This window comes from Coregonus clupeaformis, chromosome 17 (genome assembly GCF_020615455.1).
Source record: "Coregonus clupeaformis isolate EN_2021a chromosome 17, ASM2061545v1, whole genome shotgun sequence".
Taxonomy (NCBI): domain Eukaryota; kingdom Metazoa; phylum Chordata; class Actinopteri; order Salmoniformes; family Salmonidae; genus Coregonus; species Coregonus clupeaformis.
In genome coordinates this window covers 24,662,056-24,689,893 of record NC_059208.1, presented here as the reverse complement: position 1 = coordinate 24,689,893, position 27,838 = coordinate 24,662,056, and the positions used below count along the sequence as shown (strand labels likewise).

The following is a 27,838-nucleotide window of genomic DNA, read 5'->3' as shown; positions in this document are numbered from 1 at the left end:
GTTGAGCAGGCAGTTTGAAAGCAGAGGCAAACAACAAAATGACAGTTCAACACATTTATTTTAAGGCATGGTGTTTGCCAAGGTTTCAGCACACAGTTTGTCAATTCAATTCGATTTCATCGTCTCCATATTTCATTTACATAAACATCATTTTCTCTTATGTTTAGCTTTAAAATCCATGTTAGTTAAACCATCATACAACATACAAACCAAACAAAAAGGGACACAAATAGCTACACAGGACAGCAGGCAGGAGTCCATATTTGATCACTTAGTCATACAGCACAATGTCCATTTGCCATGTGCTCTAACCAAACATTTCAGCCTTAAGCTCTGTTGCAACATGGATCCACCATGCCTCTGGACCGCATCACTTTCTGTGGGCGTCTGCCTGGAACACAAAAAACAAGGGGATTTTAATACACAATTCAAAATCACATTATACGTTAATCGTCCAATAGGAATGCTTGATTGTTACACATTGTTACACAAAATAGTGTAACAATTACCCCTTTGTAAGTCAATGAAATAATTACATGCATCATAACCCTGTCAAAAAGCGATTGTTCGCCTCATAGCCTATTGTGTTGACTAGGGTTTCCTAGTATTGCATCTTCCCCGTTTTGTCCAAAACCACCACTAAATCCCTTATTAGCTCTGATCTCACAAACCTACAAGGGAAGTCACCTCATTCATAAACCCATGTAGATAGATGGATTCACCATTTGCAACCATCTTCACTGCATGAGGCTGGTTGGTACCCAAGAGCCCTGACTCCTCAGTTGTCTCACACCTGGAACCACAGGTGGGACAGGAGACATCTCACTCAGAGGCAGAAGATCCTATCTCCATCATCCCATCTCTTTCTCCCCCCAATTCCCTCTCTCTCTGAGGTGTCTGGTGACTGTGGCTCTCCCACACAGTCAACTAATGGCCTGCCTTCCCTCTGAGAGAGAGAGAGAAAGAGAGAGAGAGAGGGAGGAGGGAGGAGGGAGTGAGGGAGGGGAGACTGCAGCCCACCAGCGCCCCCAGGGCCCCTTGCCTGCCTCGCTCCTGCTGCTCGCTGCTGCTGTGGCTCAATACCAGAGTCTCCTGGCTGGGATCACAACCCTGCGAGTCAGCCCAGAGAAGATCTGCTGTGTGTGGAGCCTCCCAGTTCGTTCTCCTGTTTAGTCCTACTTTGTCTCAGTCTGTACTGACAACTCTCTGAGCTGCCCCTCCACCATCTCCATCATCATGGCTGTGGTTGTGGGTTCAGCTCCATGGGCAGCCCCACTGGCCCTGGTACTACTGGCAATCACCCTGGCAGTGCCAGCCCTGGGAGGGTGCCCATCCGCCTGCCGGTGCTCCTTCGCCATGCTGCAGTGCCTGGAGCCTGATGGCATTGCCACTATACCCGCGTTGGCACTACAGGAGAGCGAGAACGTCACGGAAATGTGAGTGCTGTTGGTTGCTTGGATGGTTGGTTGGTTGATTGGTTCTGCTGGGTTTGATGTGTGCGTTTGTCAAGTGCTCATGTCCTGCTTATCTATCTGTTGACTCAGTCTTGGATGGGGTGTCTGGTAGTGTCAATAATGAGTTGGGTTGGCATAATGGTTCATCCATTGCTTTGATGATCTGATGTTGGTTGCCTGACCGGCTTGAGCTGTTTGAAGCAATGCTGGGCATGGAACAACAAGTACATGTCTTAATAGGAGAAGGTGAATATAGTCCAGTATGGAGTTGAATCAAGGTGATTGGTTCCCATGAATTTTCATGGAGAGGGGAGTTATATGACCCCATGGATTGAATACATTTTGTATGACCACCGGCTTTCAATGTGTGTTAGTATGGTGATGAGCTGGTTAGATAACGAAGAGTGTGTTTCAAAGTATGTATCTGGAGATTATCCATCTTAAATCTTATCAGAGACTTCTACTCCTAGTCCTCTTTCCATTATTTCACAACTGGTGTTTCTCAATTTCTGTTTCCAGTGAACAAATTCCACTCAATTAACTCATCAAATTGAACTCCCCCGCCTTGAGTTGGGGTTACAGAGTCTGTTTGATCTTGTGTCTGGTGGTTTAGCATGGGCTGAACTGGGGCGCGATACACTGTAAGAGAACACTATTGATAAGAGCAGAGTCAGTGGTAGTGGAGTGATCAGGTCTGTGGGATTGTGTTAGTATTGATACTGTTTCACTAATACTCTGCCTTGGTGACTGCAAACAGTCTATTCACAGTAATGCATCATAGAGGCACTATAGCAGCAAGGTATTCTGATACATACATCCTTGCCTGGTGAAAGTCAACCTCACAAACCTGTTGAGAACATGTTGTTGTGCAGGAGGCTTGTGCTTCCCTGAAGGACTATTAATCAACAGAGTATATATACTTAAGTAAAACTGCCATAGAAGAGACACATATATAATATTTTAAAGGGTACACTCTACTTAAAGATGCACTCTAAATTCGTAACATATTGCATGAATTTGATTCGTAACATGTCACTCGTATGATATCATACACACTTAAAAATGTCATAACATATCACACAAAATGGATTACATAGTACACAATTGGATGACGTGGTACACAAAAACGGAGACCACTTTTAGCTTATGAGCACTACTTTCAAAATTATACAAAAGTTTGAGAATGCATCTTTAAGCAATTATCTGTTACTTTACACTACACCCCACTGTCCACTATTTTCAGAGAACTGGAAAATGGCCACCTGTCATTCAGAAAAGAAAAAGCTGTTATACTTTGGCTATACAGTACTGAAAATGGAACACAGAACTAAATGCCATTTGCTGTAATCCCATGCTGTTCTGTTTTTGTTCCTCTCTACTGCTCTCAACAATAAACACTCAAATGGGCTTGTTAAGGGAGAGACCGCATCTACAGCATGTCCAGCTAGTACCTGACTTTCTCCCTCTATGCCTCTACTTCTCTCTCTCTCTCTCTCTCTCTCTCTCTTCTCAGTACCTGTGGCTAAACTTGTTACTTGCAACTCCAGCAGAGCTGCTAAATTCATTCTGAAGCCATTCAATCAATAAGCAAGAGCTGCTCTTTTGGCATGTGTTTCAGCGGAACAAACAAGAAGCCGTTAACTATGGAACAGGGGCCCAAATTCATAATGCACTGTTATAAATTACATTTTGTAAATTGTCAGCGAATGCCCGCCTGAGAACACTAGATGAAATATGACCCACTTGGCTCAATCCAATAAGCATGGGGGCGATTGGTGATTCTCATTCCACCTGCCCTGCAATTACATTACTGCTCCGTGGGTCAAATAAATATCTGTGTTTCGCAGTGACAGACTGAAACAATAGTGCCTCACTGTTAAAGAAGGACATATTTGGTGATGGAGATGTTTGGGGCACTGCCCAGCGGGCAAAACTGGCTGCAATGATGTCTGTCTGATGTATTTTGTGACTGTAAAAGGACATTTTTAGTGATCAGAAAGAGAGGTCTTCACCTGGTTGTAATCTGGTTATCGGTCGTCACGTCAACCAGATACTAATGAAAATATATTACGAATTTCCTAGGTGTTGTCATGAAAAAGGGTTGAGTGCTGTTTTTTTAAGCTATACTGTATGTGAAAAAAAGCTTTGAGTTTTTATTGATAAAATTGTTTAAGTGGAGGAAGCTTCCCTTTAACTAAATTTCCCCTCTTAGTCCTTTTATACTGCTTTACTTCTGCTTTGCTTCTGGTTATTGATACAGTAATGGTGAAATATCATGAATACTATATAACAGTCTATACAAAAATGTACTTTTCTGGCCACGTCGTGTACATATGTAGGATCTTAATTTGATCACCCTGTTGCAGGATAACTTTTCTACAATGCTGGAAATGTGTATTTGAGGTTTAAAAAGGCTTCTGAAGTTTATAATTACATTTAGAAATTTCAGACTTGAATTTCCCTTATGGAAAATGTATCAACTCCTACAAAAATATCCAATAATTATAATCTGCATAATAATTCACATTTCCTGTTGGTGCAAGATTATTTCCCTGCTGTAGCATACTGGCTCAAATGAAGATCCTACATCTGTACACTCTTAGAAAAAAAGGATTCCAAAGGGATTCTTCGGCTGCCCATAGGAGAACCCCTTTTTGGTTCCAGGTAGAAATATTTTGGTTTCTATGTTGAACCCTCTGTGGAAAGGGTTCTACATGGAACCTGAAAGGGTTCTACCTGGAACCAAAATGGTTCTAACTGGAACCAAAAATGGTTCTTCAAAGGGTTCTACTATGGGGACAGCCGAAGAACCCTTTTAGGTTCTAGATAGCACATTTTTGTTCTAAGACTGAACATACAAAGAGGTTCAAGATACTGTCGTTCAAGAGTAGAGCAAAGTGACCTTGTGTTGAGTGTTGAGTTGACATACTGTCCCCTCGTGAAATAATAGGTGTGTCTGGAAAAGTGGAAAATGACTCATTGAAGAGAATTTACCAGCGATGTCAACTGAGTGTCTCGCAAGAAGACAAATGGTTTTTCCAAGTCTTCTCTACAGTAGATTTAGTTTTGATATTAGCTTTGTGGTTTGTTTTCTTTGCATCTGCCTTGGTCTGGTTATGCTATCAGTTGTCAGGCTCTAGCCCACAAAGGCCCATGGTTTGGACAGTGCACTCATGAATTTCACTATAAAATATAACACTCAGTGCTGTACTGTGTCATTTCAGTACCTTTTTAGAGCTTTCATCACATATACATAATACATGTAAACCCTTTTGTATTTGTCATTAAATCAGATGTACTGCTTTGTCTGGATTGCTTTGGGTAAAAACAGCTCACTGTTCCTAGAAAGTATTTTTGTATTTTGCTGTTCAGTAGTTTTTTGGTTTTGCTTTTTGGAATTGTACTCAAATCAATGCTGAATGCCATAATTAAATGTTTCCTTAAATTTTACATTGTATTTCTTTTTTGTTTCATTACCCAGTTACATCGAAAATCAAGCCAACCTGGAGAACATCACAGAAGTAGACCTTGCCAACTATAGAGAGTTGAAGAATCTGTGAGTAACCTTGCATTTTATGTAATATGTATGTACAGTATTTTGCTAATGCTGTATGATAATATGTTTGTAGATGTATATTTGTATTACTGCATGACATGCATACATATGCAAAATATGCTACAATACACCTAGCAGTTGATTTGATTGACTTGGCTTTAAATGTTTGGTTGGTCCTGTCATTGAGTGAGTGGTCTTCTCTACACTCCACCTTGTAGTACATAAGCCCTCCCAATAACCCTCTACCTTGTTATAGCAATCTGCTGTCCTAAACTTTACAACTCAACATTTAATTCCCTTTATGGCTCTTTCAATCAAGGGGGTAAACCTTGTGTGTTGCACATTAGCCATTATTCTGAGCAGAAACCTGCAGTCCTTTACAGTAATTTCACTTCAATCCTTCTTCTAAGTACCTTACAACTATCGTATTCTAAGAAAGGAAATGGTCTGGAGCTAGCTAATACAGCTAATACAGACTGGCTAATATACACACTATGGATTTACTGTGGCTAATTAGTAGCATAATCAGTGATTCACACTTCCTGTTCTGTCTTTTGTTTGTTTGTCGTGTTTCTCCCCCCAGCACGGTCACGTTCTGCAGGCTGGCGTACATCTCGGCTAATGCTTTCCAACACAACCTCAAGCTCCAATACGTGTAAGTGTCCTTGTCTTTACAAAGGGATTGTCTTTCCTTGTCATGTCTCGACCCATGCTTGGGTCATGCTCTTTGTTGCTATCAATTAAGGGGAAGCCACCCAAGCCTTGAGATCACAAAATATTGAACATTTTACATGAACTGGTCCCCATGAACTTATGGATGTAAATTCTGTACATGATTTGTGGTTTATTATTCAGCAGAGTCACTGCAAAAATATAACAATTGCTGTCTGCTGGAATACAGATTCAAATTACTGAAATGTAATCATAATTCATTTGATACCATTTTATTCCAACAGTGACACTATGTAAGTTATTTAGGCACAGAACACATTGGTATAGTATCAGAGGCTCCACAGTAGTGAGTCATGTGGGGCAGATTCTGTTCCTCTGATCTAACAGTGTGTTCAATTTGTTTTCCAAGAAACATGCCATTTCAATTTAAAGTTAAAAGGATTGGGTTGACACAATGTAGACGAACCTGTTTTTACAAATGTAGTCACAATCAATGCAATATATTGGACCACTTTTGAGCATATTGAAATGATTTGGATTCCACTTGTTAGAATGTTCGGATCAACAATATTAGAAAAACAAACACTGATAGATGAATCGTAGATTCCTTTTCCGATATTTGTGTTTCTAACACTGTGATCCAAACTTTCTCACAATTGGAATCCTTCAACTACCTTCTAAAGACACCTGTACAGCACACTGAAAAATAACAACAACAAACTAGCATTAGTGTTGCCCGTATCTAGTGTTGGGGAGTAGTGAACTAAATGTTGTTTAACTAGTAATTTAACTACATTTTGCAGTACATTGGTGGTAGTTGAACTAAATTCACATCTTGGTAGTGTTTTCAGTAGTCAATGCCATTTTTATCATGTAGCTTAGCTTACTACTGGAACTACACATTATTTTTCTTCTCCAAAATAAAATAATGGGTGAAGTGGCAAGAATGTAGTTTCTTTTTCGTCATCAGACCTGCCTAATTCTCACTTGAAACATCGTTTTTGTTTTTAATAGGATAAATGACAAATTCTGTTAACATCTGACTCCAGAGTGATCTGTTCTTGTAATTTGTAGTCTATGACATTTCAGATTTAGATAATGTTAATTTCCACACAAAGTAGTTTGGATGTAGTGAACTACTTTTTCAAAGTAACTTTAGTTAAGCAAACTATGTTTTTCTTAACGGTAGCTTTAGTGTAGCTTAACTTCTTACAGTGTGAAGTAATTGGTAGTTGGTAAACTATATTTTCAGAGTAGCTTCCCCAATACTGCCCGTATCCATGGCAATCATCCCTCCATCAGTAGCTGACCCTTATCTCCACCATCTTGTCCTCATCATCTTACTAAGCGTGTGTGACATGTCCGATGTTGTTTATCTGAAAGACAGGCGGTTTGGGAGGAGGAGGTGGTGTGGTGGGAAGGGTGCTGAAAGGGGTTCAGGGTTGTGGGGGAGGGGGTTCTGGCGAAATCGGAGAAGACGTCCACTAGTCACCATTTACTCGCCCACTTTGGTGGATTATCGACAACTGCTGCATAATAAATACACTCCAGTAAGGGTCCATTATCGCTTAATCAATATTTAAAAGAGGGGGCTGTGGGGTGTAACAGATGTGTCTCTTAGATTGGGAGCCCCACCCAAAACGGGGGAGAACATGGGGGGGGCTCTGATACTGGGGGCAATTTTTCAAGACTTGCCAGGATAATTTCTCCTCCACCACCTTCCTTGTTCCTTAAGATATATTAAGATATATGTCGTGCATGAGCACAGCTAGGAGCAGCTGCCACCCCCCCATGGGCCCAGGAGGAATCAAGCTGGTAATAGATAAGCCCCAATGGCTAACCCATCTGACATGAACTTTTGGGAGCAAGGAAAACAAATAATTGAACCCCTCTGGCCCCCATTGGCCCTGCCAGAGTGAATATGTATCGGTTGCATGAGCGGCCTCCCCAGTGTGGTCTGCTGTCATCTTCTGAGGGGTTTTATTTACACCCCTGCCAGCACAGAAGCATTTCAGAGCAGTCATGGTGATCTGCAGCAGGGGAGAACATATCTTCGCAGTGATATGCCTCAGAAATCCACATTTTCTTTTGATTTACAGTAAAGTGCAGCACATCTGAATGTACAGTAGGTCAATGAAAGCTACATCTGCCAATCGCCTGCAATATTGAAGCTTTTTTATCAAATGAATTAACCTCATACTCCTAATACACAATATTTTATATAGTAAAACCTCTTGTCCTTTCTCCTCTTTCTTACAAGTACAAGCAGCATCATCAGGCTAATATAACTCGAGCACTCTAGTAGTGTTCGATGGCCAAGAATAGCAACCACCATCTCAGAGAAGTGTTTGGGCTAATCACCTAATGTACAGAACAGTGGGACAACAGCGAGAGGTGTGCCAATGATGTTTGTGAATGCAGCACTTCATGTAAAAGCCTTGCCTGGGTAATTGAGCAGAGTACATTTGGAGGCATTAATATGTCCACCCAGAGAGTTATTCTAAGCATGTACGCATTGTTCTGCAGTGAGTGATCATATCTTGGGATTAGTTCAGTGTGATTTATTTCAACAACATAAAACATACATTTTACAACATGATGTCTCTAGATGAATGTTTATTTACTTCATCCAAAAAATGATTATAGATAACACAAAAAAAGTATATTACAGACTTTGATTTTTGTCCTCATTATGTCAGCATTTGAGAAAACAACAGGTGTCAGACACACAGTAGAACAGAAAAACTCATTTGAATAGATATAACAACTACATGTGTAAACATAACAACCAGCCAGGCTGTAATGACTGCTGATTGTTTGTGCATGAATGTGAGGACTCTTGACACATTGGAAGTCCAAAGACAAGCATATGGAAACAGTGCAAAAACAAAATGGTCCCTTTCTACTGGTATTTGTTTCAGATATTGAGCTGTTTCCATGCATAGACCATTCTTATGCAAAACTCAACATGGGTGAAAAGAGGGGGGATCATAGGCTCAACAACAAATTGTATAATACTGTATTTTTATTTTTTGCCATTTATATGCTGAAAGTCCTGTTGGATGGATGTTGATGTTGCCTTGTTGTATCACACAGAAACCTGGCATCTAACTCCCTGGAGCATATCAGTTGGAAGGTGTTCCATTTTCTTCCCCTGCTCAACCTGTGAGTAAAACACCACTCTGAACATCACTTCTGTACTCTCTTCAACTAGTCAACCTGTGACTGAAATATCACCTCAATTATGTATTATTTTCTCTGTTGAGTTTTTTCTCTCTATTCATTGCCCTCTTTCTTAAATTCTAGAATGTTCTATTTGCAGTGTGCGTCTTTGATAATAACGACCTTGAATACTTTGTATAGTCCTTTAGAAAGAACAAGAAGGTTACACAATTGAGAGAAAACTTTTGGACAAAAGAGACCGATTTTCTCTGTGTTCCCTTTCAGGGTTTTGAGGGACAACCCCCTTGTGTGCTCATGTGATATCCATTGGCTGCAGCAATGGCAGCTTAACGAGCACAGTGACCTCGACAACCAACCGCTGCACTGCTTCTCCAATGGCCATGCCCTGCGGTTGGACTCCTTAGTGATGGAGAATTGCAGTGAGTTGAATTGATAGATTTTTACTCAATTTAGTAATATATGCATGAATATCATGTACACATATAGTTCAATCATTGTAGAAATAGTGTGACAAGGCTTTATTAGACTTTATTAGTAGCATTGCTGATTGGATTGCTTTTAAACGTCATTATCAACATTAAGTACCCCAGGCCAGACCATAGATTTTCCAACCCATTCTTGGTCCATTGTTTTGCAGCTGAACCGGAGGTCGCCATTGTCCATGCCAACACCAAGGTCCAGGAGGGGGGCAACCTGACATTTGTGTGTCAGGTGACAGGAGTGCCCATGCCTGTAGTGAGGTGGCGCACAAATAAACTGCTGTCTCGCTATACTGTACAGGTACTGAGTGATGATGTCACATGGACATACTGATTGGGGAAAGCCAGCTAGATCAGTGTGCCAGAGATATTGCACAATGCACTTTTTGTTCCCATAATCTAGTAACATGATCAGGGTCACATATTAAGGAAATAATATTCAGAACTAAAAAGAAAATAGTATTATGGTGTATTTAGGTTTCATTATTGTGCACATTGTCATAATCCTTCAGACTATCTCAGATGTCTCCATGATTGTTGTAAACTGTAATGTGTAGCTAAACCCCTGTGGTCCTCTGTGCCTTGGTCCATCTGCAGGAGAGGTTCTGGGGCTCCACTTTGGAGCTGGAGCTGCAGCTGTGGAATATGTCCTCAGAAGACAACCTGCACAACTTGACCTGTGAGGCAGAGAACCGGGCCGGGCCTGGGGAGGAGAAGGTGACGTTGGACATTGAATGTAAGTGCCAATGACCTATTAAAGCAGGGTGTTGAAAGCTGAAAGACTCATTGAGAGCTGTCATACTGCAATGAAAGCAGGAGAGGTAGAGGGAGAGAAGAATTGTGTCAATTTTCCTTTCACAGCAATGTGTATAGCCAGAGATTTTCCCCCAGAATGAAATACTTAGTATTAATAATTGTGGCTAAAAATAAGCCCACTTTACTTTAACATGCCACAGGTCTTTTGTTTCGACTTATTATTATCAGTTGTCACTCAATAATGCATTAGTACAGTGGCAATTTTAGCATGTACATCTTGGTGGGGCAAACAAAATAATGTGTTTTTTAGATGCATGCCAGCAAAGCCACTACACAGCACAACACTAAACAATACATTCATTGCACTATAACGGTGACAAACGGTGCCCACAAACTGTTAGGGCCTACATAAAGCTGTCCCAACAGCAGAGCTTTCTTTTCAGCACCATGGAGTGAATCCTTACCACCACTACACCTGGCTACATCAGAGGAGCCTTGTCTGGCAGCGAAACAGTTAATTCAGCCTCATTTACTGCCTTTTTAAAAAACATAGCTGATAAGGCTGACTTGCTTAAACAAATGTGGTTTCTACTAACAATTGAGATGTACAAACTATGGCATAAGTGAACGACGAGCGGATAACAGGCAATCCGTAATTTCGATTAAGCCATTAATGAGCGAGCTAGGATGGACATAGTCAATATAACTATTTGTACAGCACTTTTGAAATGTACAGCGACAGAATTCAGAACATGGGCCGTATTCTCCCTGTACACCAAGTCAGAACGGTAGGATAAATAAAGGGGGCATATACAGTGGGGGAAAAAAGTATTTAGTCAGCCACCAATTGTGCAAGTTCTCCCACTTAAAAAGATGAGAGAGGCCTGTAATTTTCATCAAAGGTACACGTCAACTATGACAGACAAATTGAAGAAAAAATTTCCAGAAAATCACATTGTAGGATTTTTTATGAATTTATTTGCAAATTATGGTGGAAATTAAGTATTTGGTCACCTACAAACAAGCAAGATTTCTTGCTCTCACAGACCTGTAACTTCTTCTTTAAGAGGCTCCTCTGTCCTCCACTCGTTACCTGTATTAATGGCACCTGTTTGAACTTGTTATCAGTATAAAAGACACCTGTCCACAACCTCAAACAGTCACACTCCAAACTCCACTATGGCCAAGACCAAAGAGCTGTCAAAGGACACCAGAAACGAAATTGTAGACCTGCACCAGGCTGGGAAGACTGAATCTGCAATAGGTAAGCAGCTTGGTTTGAAGAAATCAACTGTGGGAGCAATTATTAGGAAATGGAAGACATACAAGACCACTGATAATCTCCCTCGATCTGGGGCTCCACGCAAGATTTCACCCCGTGGGGTCAAAATGATCACAAGAACGGTGAGCAAAAATCCCAGAACCACACGGGGGGACCTAGTGAATGACCTGCAGAGAGCTGGGACCAAAGTAACAAAGCCTACCATCAGTAACACACTACGCCGCCAGGGACTCAAATCCTGCAGTGTCAGACGTGTCCCCCTGCTTAAGTCAGTACATGTCCAGGCCCGTCTGAAGTTTGCTAGAGTGCATTTGGATGATCCAGAAGAGGATTGGGAGAATGTCAAATGGTCAGATGAAACCAAAATAGAACTTTTTGGTAAAAACTCAACTCGTCGTGTTTGGAGGACAAAGAATGCTGAGTTGCATCCAAAGAACACCATACCTACTGTGAAGCATGGGGGTGGAAACATCATGCTTTGGGGCTGTTTTTCTGCAAAGGGACCAGGACGACTGATCCGTGTAAAGGAAAGAATGAATGGGGCCATGTATCGTGAGATTTTGAGTGAAAACCTCCTTCCATCAGCAAGGGCATTGAAGATTAAACATGGCTGGGTCTTTCAGCAGGACAATGATCCCAAACACACCGCCCGGGCAACGAAGGAGTGGCTTCGTAAGAAGCATTTCAAGGTCCTGGAGTGGCCTAGCCAGTCTCCAGATCTCAACCCCATAGAAAATCTTTGGAGGGAGTTGAAAGTCCGTGTTGCCCAGCGACAGCCCCAAAACATCACTGCTCTAGAGGAGATCTGCATGGAGGAATGGGCCAAAATACCAGCAACAGTGTGTGAAAACCTTGTGAAGACTTACAGAAAACGTTTGACCTGTGTCATTGCCAACAAAGGGTATATAACAAAGTATTGAGAAACTTTTGTTATTGACTAAATACTTATTTTCCACCATAATCTGCAAATAAATTCATTAAAAATCCTACAATGTGATTTTCTGGATTTTTTTTTCTCATTTTGTCTGTCATAGTTGACGTGTACCTATGATGAACATTACAGGCCTCTCTCATCTTTTTAAGTGGGAGAACTTGCACAATTGGTGGCTGACTAAATACTTTTTTTCCCCACTGTAAGCAGACAATGAAAACTCTTACAATATTCAATGATTACATTTCTCTAAAACAGGCTATAGGCTACATGTGCACCACCAAGTCAGAACAGTAGGCTAAGTTATGAGGGGGAAAGGGACAACATTATTAGGGTGAGGCACATGGGCTACTAACAGCTTACTACACAACATACATTTAGTATTACTTTCTTAGCTACAGTATACATATCTCCCTGGCATATTAAATCATTTATTCAGCAGAATACAATACATTTTTGGACTCACCTTGTTGTGCTGTGCTCACTTGAACAGGAAGGAGCCGCGAGGGTCCATGTGGACAAATTTTGTCATCAAACTTTGTTATTAAAGTCTGGCATTCTCTGGATTTATGGTGCTTTCAAGACAAATGGGAACTCTGAAAAAAAAAAGGTTGAATCATGACGTCAGTGATCTTCAGGTCGGAGCTCTAGAAAGAGGCCCGAGTTCTCGACTTGGAATTCCGAGTTGGATGACCATTCAAAACATATTTTCCTAGTCGGAGCTAGTTTTTTTCAGAGTTCAGAGTTGTCTTGAACTCACGGAAGTCTGAGATTTCCCAGTTGCAAGTTTCCAGTTGTTTTGAACGCGGCAGAAGTCATGCTGGATTGACAGCATGGCCAATGTCTTAAACCTTTTTTTGGCCCATGGTGTGTTGTGAGTGAATGTTTATCCTTTTAAGCTTGGAAAAGAGACCCTTAAACCCAGACTTGGACCACACACCCTCCCCACTGAATAGCAGGCTAGTGATTGCTTTGCAAAGCTTGCAGATAGCCACTGATTCCTTCCAAACCAGTTGAATTTGCGATTTCCAACTTGTTGTGTAATGTTTATGTCCAATGGCCGATGAGCGCCGATTCGTTTATCTATAATTTCTCTTCATATGACAAGGATTGAAAAGGATTTGCCAGTAGAATGTCGACTTGATTCATAATGATGACTGCTTTCTAGCTTGCTAGCTAAGATTTTGAAAGTATGATGTTGACATGATCTGTCCAATCAAAGCTACTTTAGATATAACGTGATTTGATGTAATTCTATCTGTGGCCAATGACCTTGAGCCTTCTTGGAAGGGCACTTCTAATGTAAATCTATGGCAGCACCCAAGGGGCTTGAATTTTCGAGCTCTCCCAATAGGTTTTGCGGTGATGTAGTGTCCCCATGAGTGACTGAACACTGAGCCAATCACGGCGCAACTAGAGAACATTACCAACCCCTATGCTCCCACTAAGCGCAAACCAGATGGGATGGCGTATCGCTGCAGAATGCTGTGGTAGTCATGCTGGTTAAGTGTGCCTTGAATTCTAAATAAATCACTGACAGTGTCACCAGCAAAGCACCCCCACACCATCACACTTCCTCCTCCATGCTTCACGGTGGGATGTTACTTGAACTCTGTGAAGCATTTATTTGGGCTGCAGTCTGAGGTGCAGTTAACTCTAATTAACTTATCCTCTGCAGCAGAGTTAACTCTGGGTCTTCCTTTCCTGTGGCAGTCCTCATGAGAGCCAGTTTCATCATAGCGCTTGATGGTTTTTGCGACTGCACATTAAGGAACTTTAAAAGTTCTTGAAATTTTACGTATTGACTGACCTTCATGTCTTAAAGTAATGATGAGCTGTCGTTTCTCTTTGCTTATTTGACCTGTTCTAGCCATAATATGGACTTGGTATTTTACCAAATAGGGCTATCTTCTGTTTATCCCCCCTACCTTGTCACAACACAACTGATTGGCTCAAAAGCATTAAGAAGGAAAGAAATTCCACAAATTAACTTTTAAGAAGGCACACCGGTCAATTAAAAATGCATTCCAGGTGGCTACCTCATGAAGCTGGTTGAGAGAATGCCAATAGTGTGCAAAGCTGTCATCAAGGCAAGGGTGGCTCCTTTGAAGATTCTCAAATATTGATGTCTTTACTATTATACTACAATGTAGAAAATATTAAAAATAAAGAAATACCCTTGAATGAGTAGGTGTTCTAAAAGTAGTGTATATATATTGTTTAGCTAAACAGGTGAGGCTCAAAACAGCTGGGGCTCTGCCGCACCTGCCACTGCATTAGTAATACATCACTATAACGTTACATTAGTGATGCATTCTTTTTATAGTCCCATTTTTCTCATTTATCAACCGTACACGGACAAAGACCTCAAACAGAACAGAACAGGACAGAACAGAACAGACTTCTGATTATAGAGAAGACATTATACTGTCAGAGACTGTGGTTTTGCCTTAGCCCAGCTTTGCTACTGAAAAATCTCTGAATCGCAGCAAACTGTGGTCCCACAGAAGAGAGCAAGTCAATGCATTTGCAATACATTACAGAAAATATTGCCCAAACAATATCATATATCACTGACTCAGTGACACTCGTTGGAAAATAAAGCCCAAAAAGAGTTGGGCGCAATCAACTGCAGCCAAATGCATGAGCATCGAGGGACAGTTAATGAATGCAGGGAGGAAAATGGGCTGATAAGCGTGGTAAGATTTGATTTTAGACCCGGCTAATGGACTTCTCCCTCCTACTCCGGAACACAGTATTCGTCCGGTGTGATTGGCAGCCTGTAAGTGCGTTAGCGCAGCTAATCTATCAACATCAGTCCCCCTGGTGGATGGACACTCATTAACCGCTAGCCTTTAATTACCCTTAATTAGCTCCCCGATCAACGGGGTGTTTACAGCCAGGGCTCTGCTCTGCTGAGTGGCTGGTCTGACCACTTCCTGGGATTCAGGCGATTGGTGCTGCAGGGGCAGCATCCGTTCAGTAATATACAGTGCCTTCGGAAAGTATTCAAACACCTTGACTTTTTCCACATTTTGTTACATTACAGCCTTATTCTAAAATGGATTAAATAGTTTTTCCCCCTCATCAATCTACACACAATACCCAATAATAACAAAGCAAAAAAAGGTTTTTACACATTTTAGCACATTTATTAAAAATAAAAACCAGAAATAGCTTGTTTACATAAGTATTCAGACCCTTTGCTATGAGACTCGAAATTTAGCTCAGGTGCATCCTGTTTCTGTTGATCATCCTTGAGATGTTTCTTGATTGGACATGATTTGGAAAGGCACACACCTGTCTATATAAGGTCCCACAGTTGACAGTGCATGTCAGAGCAAAATCCAAGCCATGAGGTTGAAGGAATTGTCTGTAGAGCTCCGAGACAGGATTTTGTCGAGGCATAGATCTGGGAAAAGGTACCAAAAAATGTCTGCAGCATTGAAGGTCCCCAAGAACACAGTGGCCTCCAATGAAAGAAGTTTGGAACCATCAAGACTCTTCCTACAGCTGGCCGCCCGGCCAAACTGAGCAATTGAGGGAAGAACCTTCAAGAAGGACAACCATCTCTGCAGCACTCCACCAATCAGGCCTTCATGGTAGTGGCCAGACGGAAGCCACTCCTCAGTAAAAGGCACATGACAGCCCGCTCTGAGTTTGCCAAAAGGCACCTAAAGACTCTCAGACCATGAGAAACAAGATTCTCTGGTCTGATGAAACCAAGATTGAACTCTTTGGCCTGAATGCCAAGCTTCACGTCTGGCACCATCCCTACGGTGAAGCATGGTGGTGGCAGCATCGTGGTGTGGGGATGTTTTTCAGCAGCAGGGACTGGGAGCCTAGTCAGGATCAAGGCAAAGATGAACAGAGCAAAGTACAGAGAGATCCTTGATGAAAACCTGCTCCAGAGCGCTCAGGACCTCAGACTGGGGCGAAGGTTCACCTTCCAACAGAGACAACGACCCTAAGCACACAGCCAAGACAACGCAGGAGTGGCTTCGGGACAAGTCTCTGAATGTCCTTGAGTGGCCCAGCCAGAGCCCGGACTTGAATCCGATCTAACATCTCTGGAGAAACCTGAAAATAGCTGTGCAGCAACACTCCCCATCCGGCCTGACAGAGGTTGAGAGGATCTACAGAGAAGAATGGGAGAAACTCCCCAAATAAAGGTGTGCCAAGCTTGTAGCGTCATTTTATTTTTAACTTCCCACCCAGACAACGCTGGGCCATTCGCCTGGACTCCCAATCACAGCCGGTTTGATACAGCCTGAATCGAACCAGGTTCCCCACTAGATGCGTCTAGACCCCCACTCGGGACGAACCCTGAGCCCAAGTCGCAGGCTGTAATCGCTGCCAAAGGTGCTTCAACAAAGTACTGAGTAAAGGGTCTGAATACTTATGTAAATGTCATATTTCAGTTTAATTTTTAATAAATGTGCTAAAATGTCTAAAAACCTGTTTTTGCTTTGTCATTATGGGGTATTGTATATAGATTGATGAGGGAAGAAAACTATTTAAATACATTTTAGAATAAGGCTGTAACCTAACAAAATGTGGAAAAAGTCAAGGGGTCTGAATACTTTCTGAAGGCACCGAATATCAAATAAACTTCTTTGGGAAAAGGTTTTTCAAAATGAAAATATAGACTACACCCTAGAAATCGATTGCAAGAATCAATCAAACAAATCTTATCTACGAAGAAAACGTTGAACGGTTAGCTATAATTTAGTCTTTAATTCCAGACAGAGTTCAACAAAACTCATATTGTGCTCTTTTCTAACCCCACTATAAAGAAATTGGGGACATTAAGTAAAACCTGATGGGTTGTGCTAATTGTGCTAATGTTTGCCGCCCATGACTGTCTTTAGCATCCCTTTTCAGAGATAATCTAGAGTAAAGAGACAAATGCATTGGTATCCCCTTAGCACAGCATTTTCTGCAGTAGGGACATTGGTTAAGAGCAATGGAACGGTCGGTGGAAATTGTCAGAGTGAGGGGTCGCTATACATCAGCATAACCTTCGATCTAAAGAAGCCATTTCCTGTAGCTTCTTGTCAGCTCGGTGCTTCCAGGTAGCTCTTGTGGTCAGGGGCCCTAACGAAACCTGGATTCATTATTCATAACAGGTCAACAGGTTGACAGTACAGATGGAGAACATTGATTCATGGAAACTCATATGAGGAACCTATAGGGCACTTGGATGAGGCTGCACCTTCTACTGACCAACCAATGACTTTATGTCTAAAACAGGTTGGATGTGGTAATCTGCAAATTCAGCACAAAGAGAAAATGCATGTGTAGATAACGATGGTTATAGCTTTGTGGATAATTATTTCCGCAAGATGTGATCTCATTCTAATATCATGTTCAATGAATTACACACATTTAGTGTAAAAGATTTTGAGGGAATGTTCTGAATTCAGATATAGCCTTTGTTTGTTGTTGTCTCCTTACCTATTCACATCCTAATGGACCACATCTCACGTCTTCCATCCAGTTCCAGCCAAAATCATATTCCTGCACGACGCCGAGCCACAGCACCACTGGTGTTTCCCCTTTAAGGTGGACGGGAACCCTGAGCCATCCATCCACTGGCTTTTCAACGGCTCCAACCTGACAGAGGGCCGCTACACCTACACACAGTTCATTCCTGACACGGATGATGGCTCTGTGAAGCACGGCTGTCTATTCCTCAACAAGCCCACCCACCTGAACAACGGCCTCTACACCATCATGGTGGAGAACAGCCTGGGCGTGGATCGAGCCACGGCCACAGGGAATTTCATGAACAACCCCTTTGACCCCTTTGACCCTGAGGGCATCATCCCAGGTGATTGTCTGAAATTAAACGCTATAGAATTAGGAATTTTAATAATAATAATAATAATAGTAATTTAATAGGATCTCTATGATACTGACCCTCACTTTTCACCAACTTGTGTTATGTTAGATACCGTCTCATGTGCTTGCATATACAGTATGTACTTTATACTTAGTCTAAATTTGTCATCCTCTCCTCTTTTTCTTCATGCCAGTCCTTGAAGAAAGTGATCCACGTAAGCCTTTTGAATGTTATTTTGACAGCGATTATTACCTTATAGAAACAGATACTTTTCAAGAGTAGTAGAGTGTAAATTACCCAGGATTTTGCTTTCATATACTCCACATATCCAATTATTATTATTTTTTAATACACTGTGTGTCAGTGTCTTGCATACTTTATTTGTGGTTATCATGGTGATTTGTGAGTAACAATCCATTATTAATGATTCATTTTATGCTCTCTCCAGTTCCCACCAACCAATCTAATGGATGTCACTGAGAACCTGGAGAGCAGAGTGTTTGGGGTGAGAAGCCATTCAATGGGTCTGAAACATAGTAATAATATAACACACAGTATGGAATGCTAATGCTAATGTTTTAGCAAATGTTATGTTACGCTATGCTAGGCTATGTTGATGCTAATTATGTTTCTGTGCAGGTGTCGGTGGCAGTGGGTCTGGCTGTGTTTGCTTGCACCTTCCTCCTCATTATGGTACTGGTCATCAACAAGTGTGGACAGCAGTCCAAGTTTGGTATTCACCGTAAGTCACACACTCTACTATGCAATGTGTTTGAAATACCACAGTAGTGTCTGTCGGTTGTCATTTTGCACAAAGTATAGTGTCCTATACTCAGAGGGGTAATAGTAAGCAACACGTTACTTTAGTTTTCATAGAAGACAGCTATGAAACAACTTGAGATGGGTATGTTGTACTCAAAACGCATCAATTGTTAGAAAGTGAAGGGCTGAGACTGAATTCTGACATGTCCCTGTCTGGAGCATTCAATAAGAGACAACCCCAGGAGAATAAGACACTTTGCCAACGGTAAAGACTTCTCTGAAAATGCATATCCATTTCAAACTGAAAGAAGCAAAAGCCAGCGACAATGCGAACTAATTTCTTTCATTATCACTTTGGAATTGCCAATAGTTCCGAAGCAAGCATTGTATTCCTCTGAAAGTAATTCACATGAGGCCAGGCAATATAAGGTTTCTGCCAGGCTGTAACTTTGCACACTGTCAGCCCAACAGCTCGGTTAGAGTGCCTTAATTACAGCAGTGAACTGCGTCAGGAGCCCCTAGCTGCTGCGTGGGCCATTAAAGAAGACTGATAGAGGCCAGCTAGGCGTGATAGGTCCTCTCGGACCCCCCCAGAAAGTGCCTAAGTGGGCCTGATTGCCTAAGTGGGACCCCCTCCTGGCCGACTCGTTTCCCCTCGCTTGCTGCCGTCCACCATTTTCTATCAGTGGCTCTGGGGGGTTCTGCGGTTTTCTCGATGAGTGGGTTTTACGATTTTGGGCACATGTTTGCCTTTTAATACTGTCTGCAGATAATACAGTAGTTGCTTACCGTTCCGACGTCCACTTTCCGACATTTTCTTTGTTACTGAACAATGCATCCATAAATTGCTGAAAAATAAATGGATGTATCACATTCACGTCTCTCTCTCTCTCTCTCTCTCTCTCTCTCTCTCTCTCTCTCTCTCTCTCTCTCTCTCTCTCACTCTCTCTCCAGGTTCATCTGTCTTGGGAACAGAGGATGATCTTGCTGTGTCACTGCGTTTCATGAACTTTGGGGCCAGCCCTCCTTCCTCTGACGACTCTGTCATGTCCAGCTTTGTGGAGAACCCCCAGTACTTCTGTGGCATATTCAAAGACAAAGACATGTGTGAGTGGAATCGGAATACAACTAGGGAGTGGATAAGCGCTAACTTCATTATGATTGCATTTAATATACTGTATCTACCATCTTTTCCCTAGATAAAGTTGGTAATGCAGTGATCCTATTCTGTTTTACAAGGCCCAATGTTAAACACCTTTATCTGTGTATGTACAGGTGTGCAGCACATTAAAAGACAGGACATAGTTCTGAAGTGGGAACTGGGTGAGGGGGCCTTTGGCAAAGTCTACCTGGCAGAGTGTGCCAACCTCAGTCCGGACAGTGACAAAATGCTGGTGGCCATCAAGGTATGCATGAGACTGCCACCCATTGCCACACTTTCAGAGGTGCCTTACATGAAGTTTAGAACTCCTAAACATTATGATGTCATATCCTCCCGTGACTGTGTTTCTCTGTGGTCAGACTCTGAAGGATGCCAACGAGTCGACCCGGCAGGACTTCCAGAGAGAGGCTGAGCTGCTCACATTGCTCCAGCACCAGCACATCGTTCGCTTCTACGGAGTGTGTACAGACGGAGAGCCACTGGCCATGGTGTTTGAATACATGAGACATGGAGACCTCAACCGCTTCCTCAGGTATCGAAAAGAAACAGAACCTCATACTTAAACCCCACAGGGATAACCTCATGCTAACCTTCCCCTGCTTACTTCTATTAATTAAGCTTCAGTATGGTAACTATTTAGAAGCCAAAGGTTTTGTTCTGACCTCACTGCATCGTGTCCACTGCTCTTCAGCAAAGCCACTTAATTGACCTTGATGAACCACACAAATACAACTGTTTCTATGCCAAGCCACACTTGTAGGCCCCATCACCCTCATTGCTCTACCTTGTTGTGTACCCAAGACAACAAGCCACTTGGGGTGGACCATATGGACCAACAGTGTGTTGCAGTGGTTAGGACACTTAGTTGTGGGAGTGCCAAATAATTTGTGTGAGCTGGGATGACTGAATATGTGATTTTAGATGCATTTCAAATATCATGTCATTGAAGATAGTCTGGTCCAACATGGATGCAGGAGAGATGTTCACTGAGCAGTCAGATAGAGCACCATGTTGATACTGTAGATGACCACTCATGCTGCACCTGGGACATAGTCTGAGACACCATTGAAACAGACATAGACAGTGTATGTCTGTCACTGCCAGGTGTCCAATGGGGCCAGACTGGGAATGAAGACTCAATGCACACACAGACACAGCCCACACTATCCATGTTCATGGATAGATGGAAATCACATTTCCAAGCAGACAGAATGGATGAGTGTCTCTTGGCCTATGAGGCAGCTGCTCGTCTACCCTACCACCTGCCTGTTAAACTAATAGTGATAGAATAGACAACTTCCTGCACGTGACAAAGTAGAGAGGCATTCTATTAGGATTGATGGAGACATCGAGGAGCTTATTGGGAGTGAGCTACTAGTCAGAGTGGGTGGGGTGGATGTGATATTGAGAGAAACTGTGGAACGTTTGAAGAATAAGGCTATCATACATCTCGGAATCAAATTATTCCAAATGAATGCAAGGCGTATAACAAGCCTTATGTTTCCTATTAACCATCTTGTTAAGTTGTTTTGTTATGGTTTGGTCTCTAGCTGACCGCCTCTATTACACTTAAAGGATCTCATATATGTCCAACATGTTCCATCTGCAGATTGCATGCAGTAATCATCCATCTGGTCACTGTATGTTGATATTGCATCACTAGGTTGGTGCAAAAGTTCATGCATCAAAGGACCAATCATAAGCCTAAATTAATCTGGATGACCAATGGGAGAGCTGGGCCCATATCATAAAGCATCTCAGAGTAGGAGCGCTGATCCAGAATCAGGTCTCCCTGTCCATATATTCATTATGATCTAAAAGGCTATACTGATCTTATATAAACACTACTCTGAGACTCTGTGAATACGGGCCCTGATGGATATCAGCCAAAGTATGTCTCATGCCGTTCACCCAAAAGCCCCAAAAGCCTGTAAAGGTTGTGACCTGTCCTCCCCCTGTCCACCAGGGCCCACGGTCCAGACGCCCATATCCTGGAGGAGGTGAAAATGCCCCCACTGGGCCAGCTCACTCTTCCCCAGATGCTGGACATCGCCGCCCAGATCGCCTCGGGCATGGTCTACCTGGCCTCCCTTCACTTCGTGCACCGGGACCTGGCCACACGCAACTGCCTGGTGGGAGATATGGGAGAGGGTCTGATGGTCAAGATAGGAGACTTTGGCATGTCCCGGGACATCTACAGCACAGACTACTACAGGGTAAAGGTGGAAGTAGTGAAATACTTTTTTAGGGGGGGATTTTGTCATCCAACATTTCATTGTCATGTAATATTTAACAAAATATTATATCCAATTGTATGTACACTGAACAAAAATATAAATGCAACATGTAAAGTGTTGGTCCCATGTTTCATGAGTTGAAATAAAAGATCACAGAAATGTTCCATACGCACAAAAAGCTTATTTCTCAAAGATGTTGTGCAAACATTTGTTTACATCCCTGTTAGTGAGCATTTCTCCTTTGTCTAGATAATCCCTCCAATTGACAGGTGTGGCATTAAACAGCATGATCATTACACAGTTGCACCTTGCACTAGGGACAATAAAAGGCCACTCTAAAATGTGCAGTTTTGTCACACAACACAATGCCACAATTTTGAGGGAACGTGCAATTGGCATGCTGACTGCAGGAATGTCCACCAGAGCTGTTGCCAGAAAATTGAATGTTAATTTCTCTACCATAAGCCGCCTCCAACTTTGTTTGAACAGAAAACCCCATGGTGGTGGTGAGGTTATGGTATGGGCAGGCATAAGCTACGGACAATGAACACAATTGCGTTTTTATCGATGGCAATTTGATTGCACAGAAATAAAGTGACGAGATCCTGAGGCCCATTGTGAGGCCCATTTTTTTTAAAGGTATCTGTGACCAACAGATGCATATCTGAATTCCCAGTCATGTGAAATCCATAGATTAGGGCCTACTGAATTTATTTCAATTGACTGATTACCTCATATGAACTGTAACTCAGTTAAATCTTTACAATTGTTGCATGTTGCGTTTATATTTTCGTTCAGTATACAAAAAAATACATAATGATATTTTCAATGTATAGGCTTATCACATATGAAGTAGCATGGTATATCTGATGATCCTCTTCATTGTCATATTAATTATAATTCTATAAATGCACCATTGAATGATCATTGACCTCACCCCTATCAGGTGGGTGGGCGTACGATGCTTCCTATTCGCTGGATGCCCCCGGAGAGCATCATGTACAGGAAGTTCACCACGGAGAGTGATATCTGGAGCTTTGGAGTGGTCCTCTGGGAGATCTTCACCTATGGGAAACAGCCCTGGTACCAGCTCTCCAACAGCGAGGTAAGGAACTGGGCACTGGGTAGGCAGCAACATGGGGTGCCAGGTTGCCTAGTGGTTAGACCGTTGGGCCAGTAACTGAAAGGTTGCTGGTTTGAATCCCTGAGCTGACAAGGTGAAAAATCTGTTGATGTGCTGTTGAGCAACCCTAATTTCTCCAGGGATGCTGTTCATGATGGCAGACCCTGGCTGTGACCCTACTCTCTGATGGTGTCTCAGGGGGAGTGGGATATGCAAAAACACAATTCCAATTCACATGTGAAATAGGACGAATATGGGCACCTACCTTTTTTTGTGTGAAAGTGGCATCTTTGTATTGGTGATCAAAACCTTCTAAATTCATAGTAATAATTAAGTAGATATAACTCTGATATCTAGTTGTGTTGAATAATGAAACAGTGTCCAGGCAAAGTGTAAATACTGTACCACATCATCATACAGCCAGTGGATAGAGGGTGAAGTGTTTGATCATAGAAGGATACTGGAGCTCTCGGTTTTCCCATCTGACATACAGCCAATCAATGAGTTCATAGTAATCATGGCGGGCCCAGTCCAACCCTTTTAGGTTGCACCCCAAGAAGTGGACACTGTCCTGACCGCAACTGCACCATTATGGACTAGAACCCTCTTTCCTTTCAAGTGGATGGTAGATCACTTTTCCCGTCCACTCAATTCTAATCTCATTGGCTCTCATCTTTGCCCAGGGCCAATGACGTTTAACCTTGTTAACCTAATCCTTCCCGGCCAATGATGGACTTGCGTAATTATCATGTTGTCTAATTAGGGAAGGCAGGGATAAATCATCCCAAACTCTCCATTTAGGGCTGAGATAAGGCGACGGGCGGCCATCTTGGAAAGTCACTATACATATGTTTCTTAGAGCTCGTTGAGAGCGTGGTTGTCCTATGGTTATTTTGCATACAACCTTCCCACAACTTTCTAGGAATGGTGCAGGATAGTTGCTTTGGAACATTCTCAGCACATTTAAGGAACTTGACAAAAAACGTTATTGTCTTGGTGTTTCATTACTTTAACAAAACGTTTCCTAAAAGTTATTGACTAAAATGACATAAAATGAACAGCTTTGTATGAGTAAAAAAACATGGCATGCTAGTTCCATCCTAGTAGCGCAGAGGACTAATTACATAGATAAACAACAGAAGATCATAGGTTTGAATCTTACTGATGCTGTGCCACAATAAAACATAAATGTGTTTGCATGATTAATGCCTAAGCGAATTAATTTCCATGTGTCCTATCTGTGCTTGGAGTTCAAAACATTTATTCTAAACTAGCAGTCTTATTGAAACATGTTCTCAGAACGTTATTTTAATTACCTTCAAATAACCTATAATTTCCGTTCTCAGAACGTTAATAAAACCTCAGAGGAAAACTTTCAGGGAACTATAGTAAAACATTATCAGAACCTAAAAATAAACGTTCCCAGAACAGGCAAAATTATCACTTCCATTCTCAGAACTTTTAAAAGACGTTCTGCTTTACTGGTCAGGAGATTTTGGGCTTCGTTCCCAGAACCAATGGGAAACCAAAAACATATGTTCCCACGACTTCCAAGGAACCAAATGTGCTAGCTCAGTATTATAGTATGACGAGGTTCAGTGCTGACAGGTCTCTTCAGTTCATTGGATTAGGTCAGGGATAACCCTCTTTAAAAGGGTTAAGTCACTGGCTCTTTATGTGATGTGGGGCCAAGGGCAGTCCTTGAATGGGAATAGGCATAGTGGAATTCAGTCCTTGACAGTGATAAATGCATTGAGCCATGCCAAGTGCAAGAATGGGTCAATTTGACAATTTCTGATGAATACCGTTCCATTGTTTTGCAAGATCACCAGCTTATTAGAGGCAACATCTTTGGTTCTCACAGAACGTTCTCCAGAATTATGTAGAAGTTGTCGATTAATCTTGACAACTCCACTTATTGTTCTTACCCAAGTGTCTTCACCTCAAGCTCTCTAGGGTGGCTTGAGCTTGTCTGGTCAAATGAATAAAAAGTGACGATCATGAAAACATTCAAACCCTGACGTAATAGCCCCAGATAAAGAGGCATAGCAAAAACCTAGAGTTACCGTAGCTAGCAGACCTTCTAATTCTAACCCCCTCCCTCTGCCTCTATTTGCGCCCCCACAGGCTATCGAGTGCATTACACAGGGCCGGGAGCTGGAGAGACCACGCACTTGCCCCAAAGAGGTGCACGGCCTGATGCAGGGCTGCTGGCAGAGGGAGCCCCAGCAGAGGCTGGTCATCAAGGACATCCACAGCCGCCTCCTGGCCCTGGTGAAGAGCCCCCCTATCTACCTGGACATCCTTGGGTAGAGGCTGGGAGGGCTGGGGCTGGGGCAGTGTCCAGGCAAGGGGAAGTAGGGGAACTTACAGTCAGGGATGATGGGTATTGGGAAGGGGTGGGAGTTAGGTAAAGAACTGTGCTATGGTCATCCTGAACCTAAGCATTGCCGTCATTTACCTCTATGGGTCTTAACCACACCGACACCCCCTCTGATTGGATATTTGGTCAGGTCGGACTTTGCTACGATCTGTTCTGATAGGGACCATTGGGATGGGAGTAGGGTGAAGTTGCCCCTAGACGCTGATATTGGGTAATTTTTGCATTTTCCCCAGTAATGGTTAAGGTTAGGATTGGGGGAGGGGAAGCTGATCCCAGATCTGTACCTCAGAGAAACTTTACCCTGGAGCAATGGGGATGGGGGTCAATTCCTACTTCCTGGTCAATGTTTCTTAACATCCATGCTGCTTCAGCTTTGCCTACTACCCCAACTCGCCTTGTCTCATGACGACCCAGCCCCAACTCTGTGTGCCGCTGGCTGGGAGCAGGAGGAAGAGGGTGAGCCAACGAAGACCTGTCAAGTGTTTACTGTGAGTGTTTTATTGTGTAACTGAACGGGTGTCGTCGTGATGAAGGGTTTTGCATGATTGGCGAAATACAGACTATACATCCACTGTAGCGGGATTCACTGTTGCCTGAGAATATGGAAACATTGAATTACTTTAGTGAAGTTTAAGAGGTTCAGTGTTTTTCAAGCCTGAGCATACTTTTCATAGGTGAGATTTCAAACTTCTTCTACAATTTTGATAATAACAGCTTTAACACTATGATCAAGATGTATTATAACAGTAAGACTCCATCTTTCAATTTTCAAGCTGTGTGATATAATCAGCAGGAGTGAAAATTATTTCAAGAGAAGCCAAGTCAATTGCACAAATCAGAAAGCTTTCTATTGTTAGGCAGTTATGTCAGATCCTTCCTTTTTCATATGCATAGCCCAGACCATAGTGAAGAAACTGCATACAAAGTCTGTATTCCTCATGGCCATCCCTTGCATTGTATTGGGATATCAATTATCAATTAGCATTTTGGAATATGAACTAACAGTAAATGGACATTAAGAGAGATGCTCCTTATCAATATAATCTTATTTGATAACCCAATTTGGATTGAAAATGTCACAATTAAATGCTCACAATTTTCTTAATACAGTCATATGTGTGTGTGTGTGCGCGCGAAGAAATATTGCAATGTCAAGTTTGACTGGACGTCGTCTACTGTTGATATTGTTTACTACAGGTGTTTATAGTTAATGGAATACAGTACAATGTTTTGCATTTCTCCACCTACTAATTCTAATCCGAATGTAAAATATTATATTTACAAACATTATAGTAGAGTTGTACAGTTATTCTTTTGACTTATTCAGCATTTATCTAATTTATTACTCTGTTGAAATCCTTTTCTGTCAGAGGACAAAACAATGACGAATAATTGTAAAATAGGAATATTTTTGAAAAAAAAGGGGGGGACTTCTATTAAAGGCCAGGAAGGTGTTTTTCCTGACATACTAATCCTACATTTTTTGTATTTAAATACTGTAGAAGGATTTCTCTGTCCAAGGCCAGTGAGTATACTCCAAATAAGAACATGTGTATGCAGTGTAAGACATAGGTTCAGGTTCAGCCTTTCTTAGGAAATAGCCATGTTAACATGCCTTATAGTGACCCCAAAGCATTTAACATCAGCCTTGAACATCAAAGCAAGCTTCTGCAATCCAGTAAGGGACAAGATGGTTGAGAGAGATACAGCGAGATGGTTTCACAAGTAACAGATGGATAACAATGATCGAAACTTCAGGAGGAGAGTGACAGATGGAATTGAAATAGAGTCCCTGATACAACCTATACACCACAGGGCATGTGTCTGGGCAAAACACACAACAAGGTCGACTCTCCATTTTAACCTTTCACCTTCAAAATAAAAGCAGACGTTTTACAAGACTAGTAAAACAATTGGGACACCTTTGAATGTAAATATGTAAATATACTTTATTGATGTAAAAAAAAAATGTATATCGTCTGCACATGAATAAAACAACCATTTGGTTCAAGA

General features: G+C 42.1%; 1 protein-coding gene across 1 annotated transcript; it reads left to right on the top strand.

The window, feature by feature from the left end:
- The first annotated feature begins 45 nt into the window (after window positions 1–45).
- ntrk1 (neurotrophic tyrosine kinase, receptor, type 1) lies at window positions 46–27,838 on the top strand. The gene is made up of 16 exons (XM_045225978.1): window positions 46–1,436; window positions 4,936–5,010; window positions 5,594–5,665; window positions 8,779–8,847; window positions 9,130–9,284; window positions 9,503–9,645; window positions 9,942–10,080; window positions 17,814–18,146; window positions 18,352–18,372; window positions 18,766–18,900; window positions 19,875–20,027; window positions 20,196–20,326; window positions 20,442–20,614; window positions 22,049–22,298; window positions 23,266–23,424; window positions 25,570–27,838. The coding sequence occupies exons 1-16, from the start codon at window positions 1,237–1,239 to the stop codon at window positions 25,753–25,755; spliced, it is 2,394 nt and encodes a 797-aa protein (XP_045081913.1). The 5' UTR covers window positions 46–1,236; the 3' UTR covers window positions 25,756–27,838.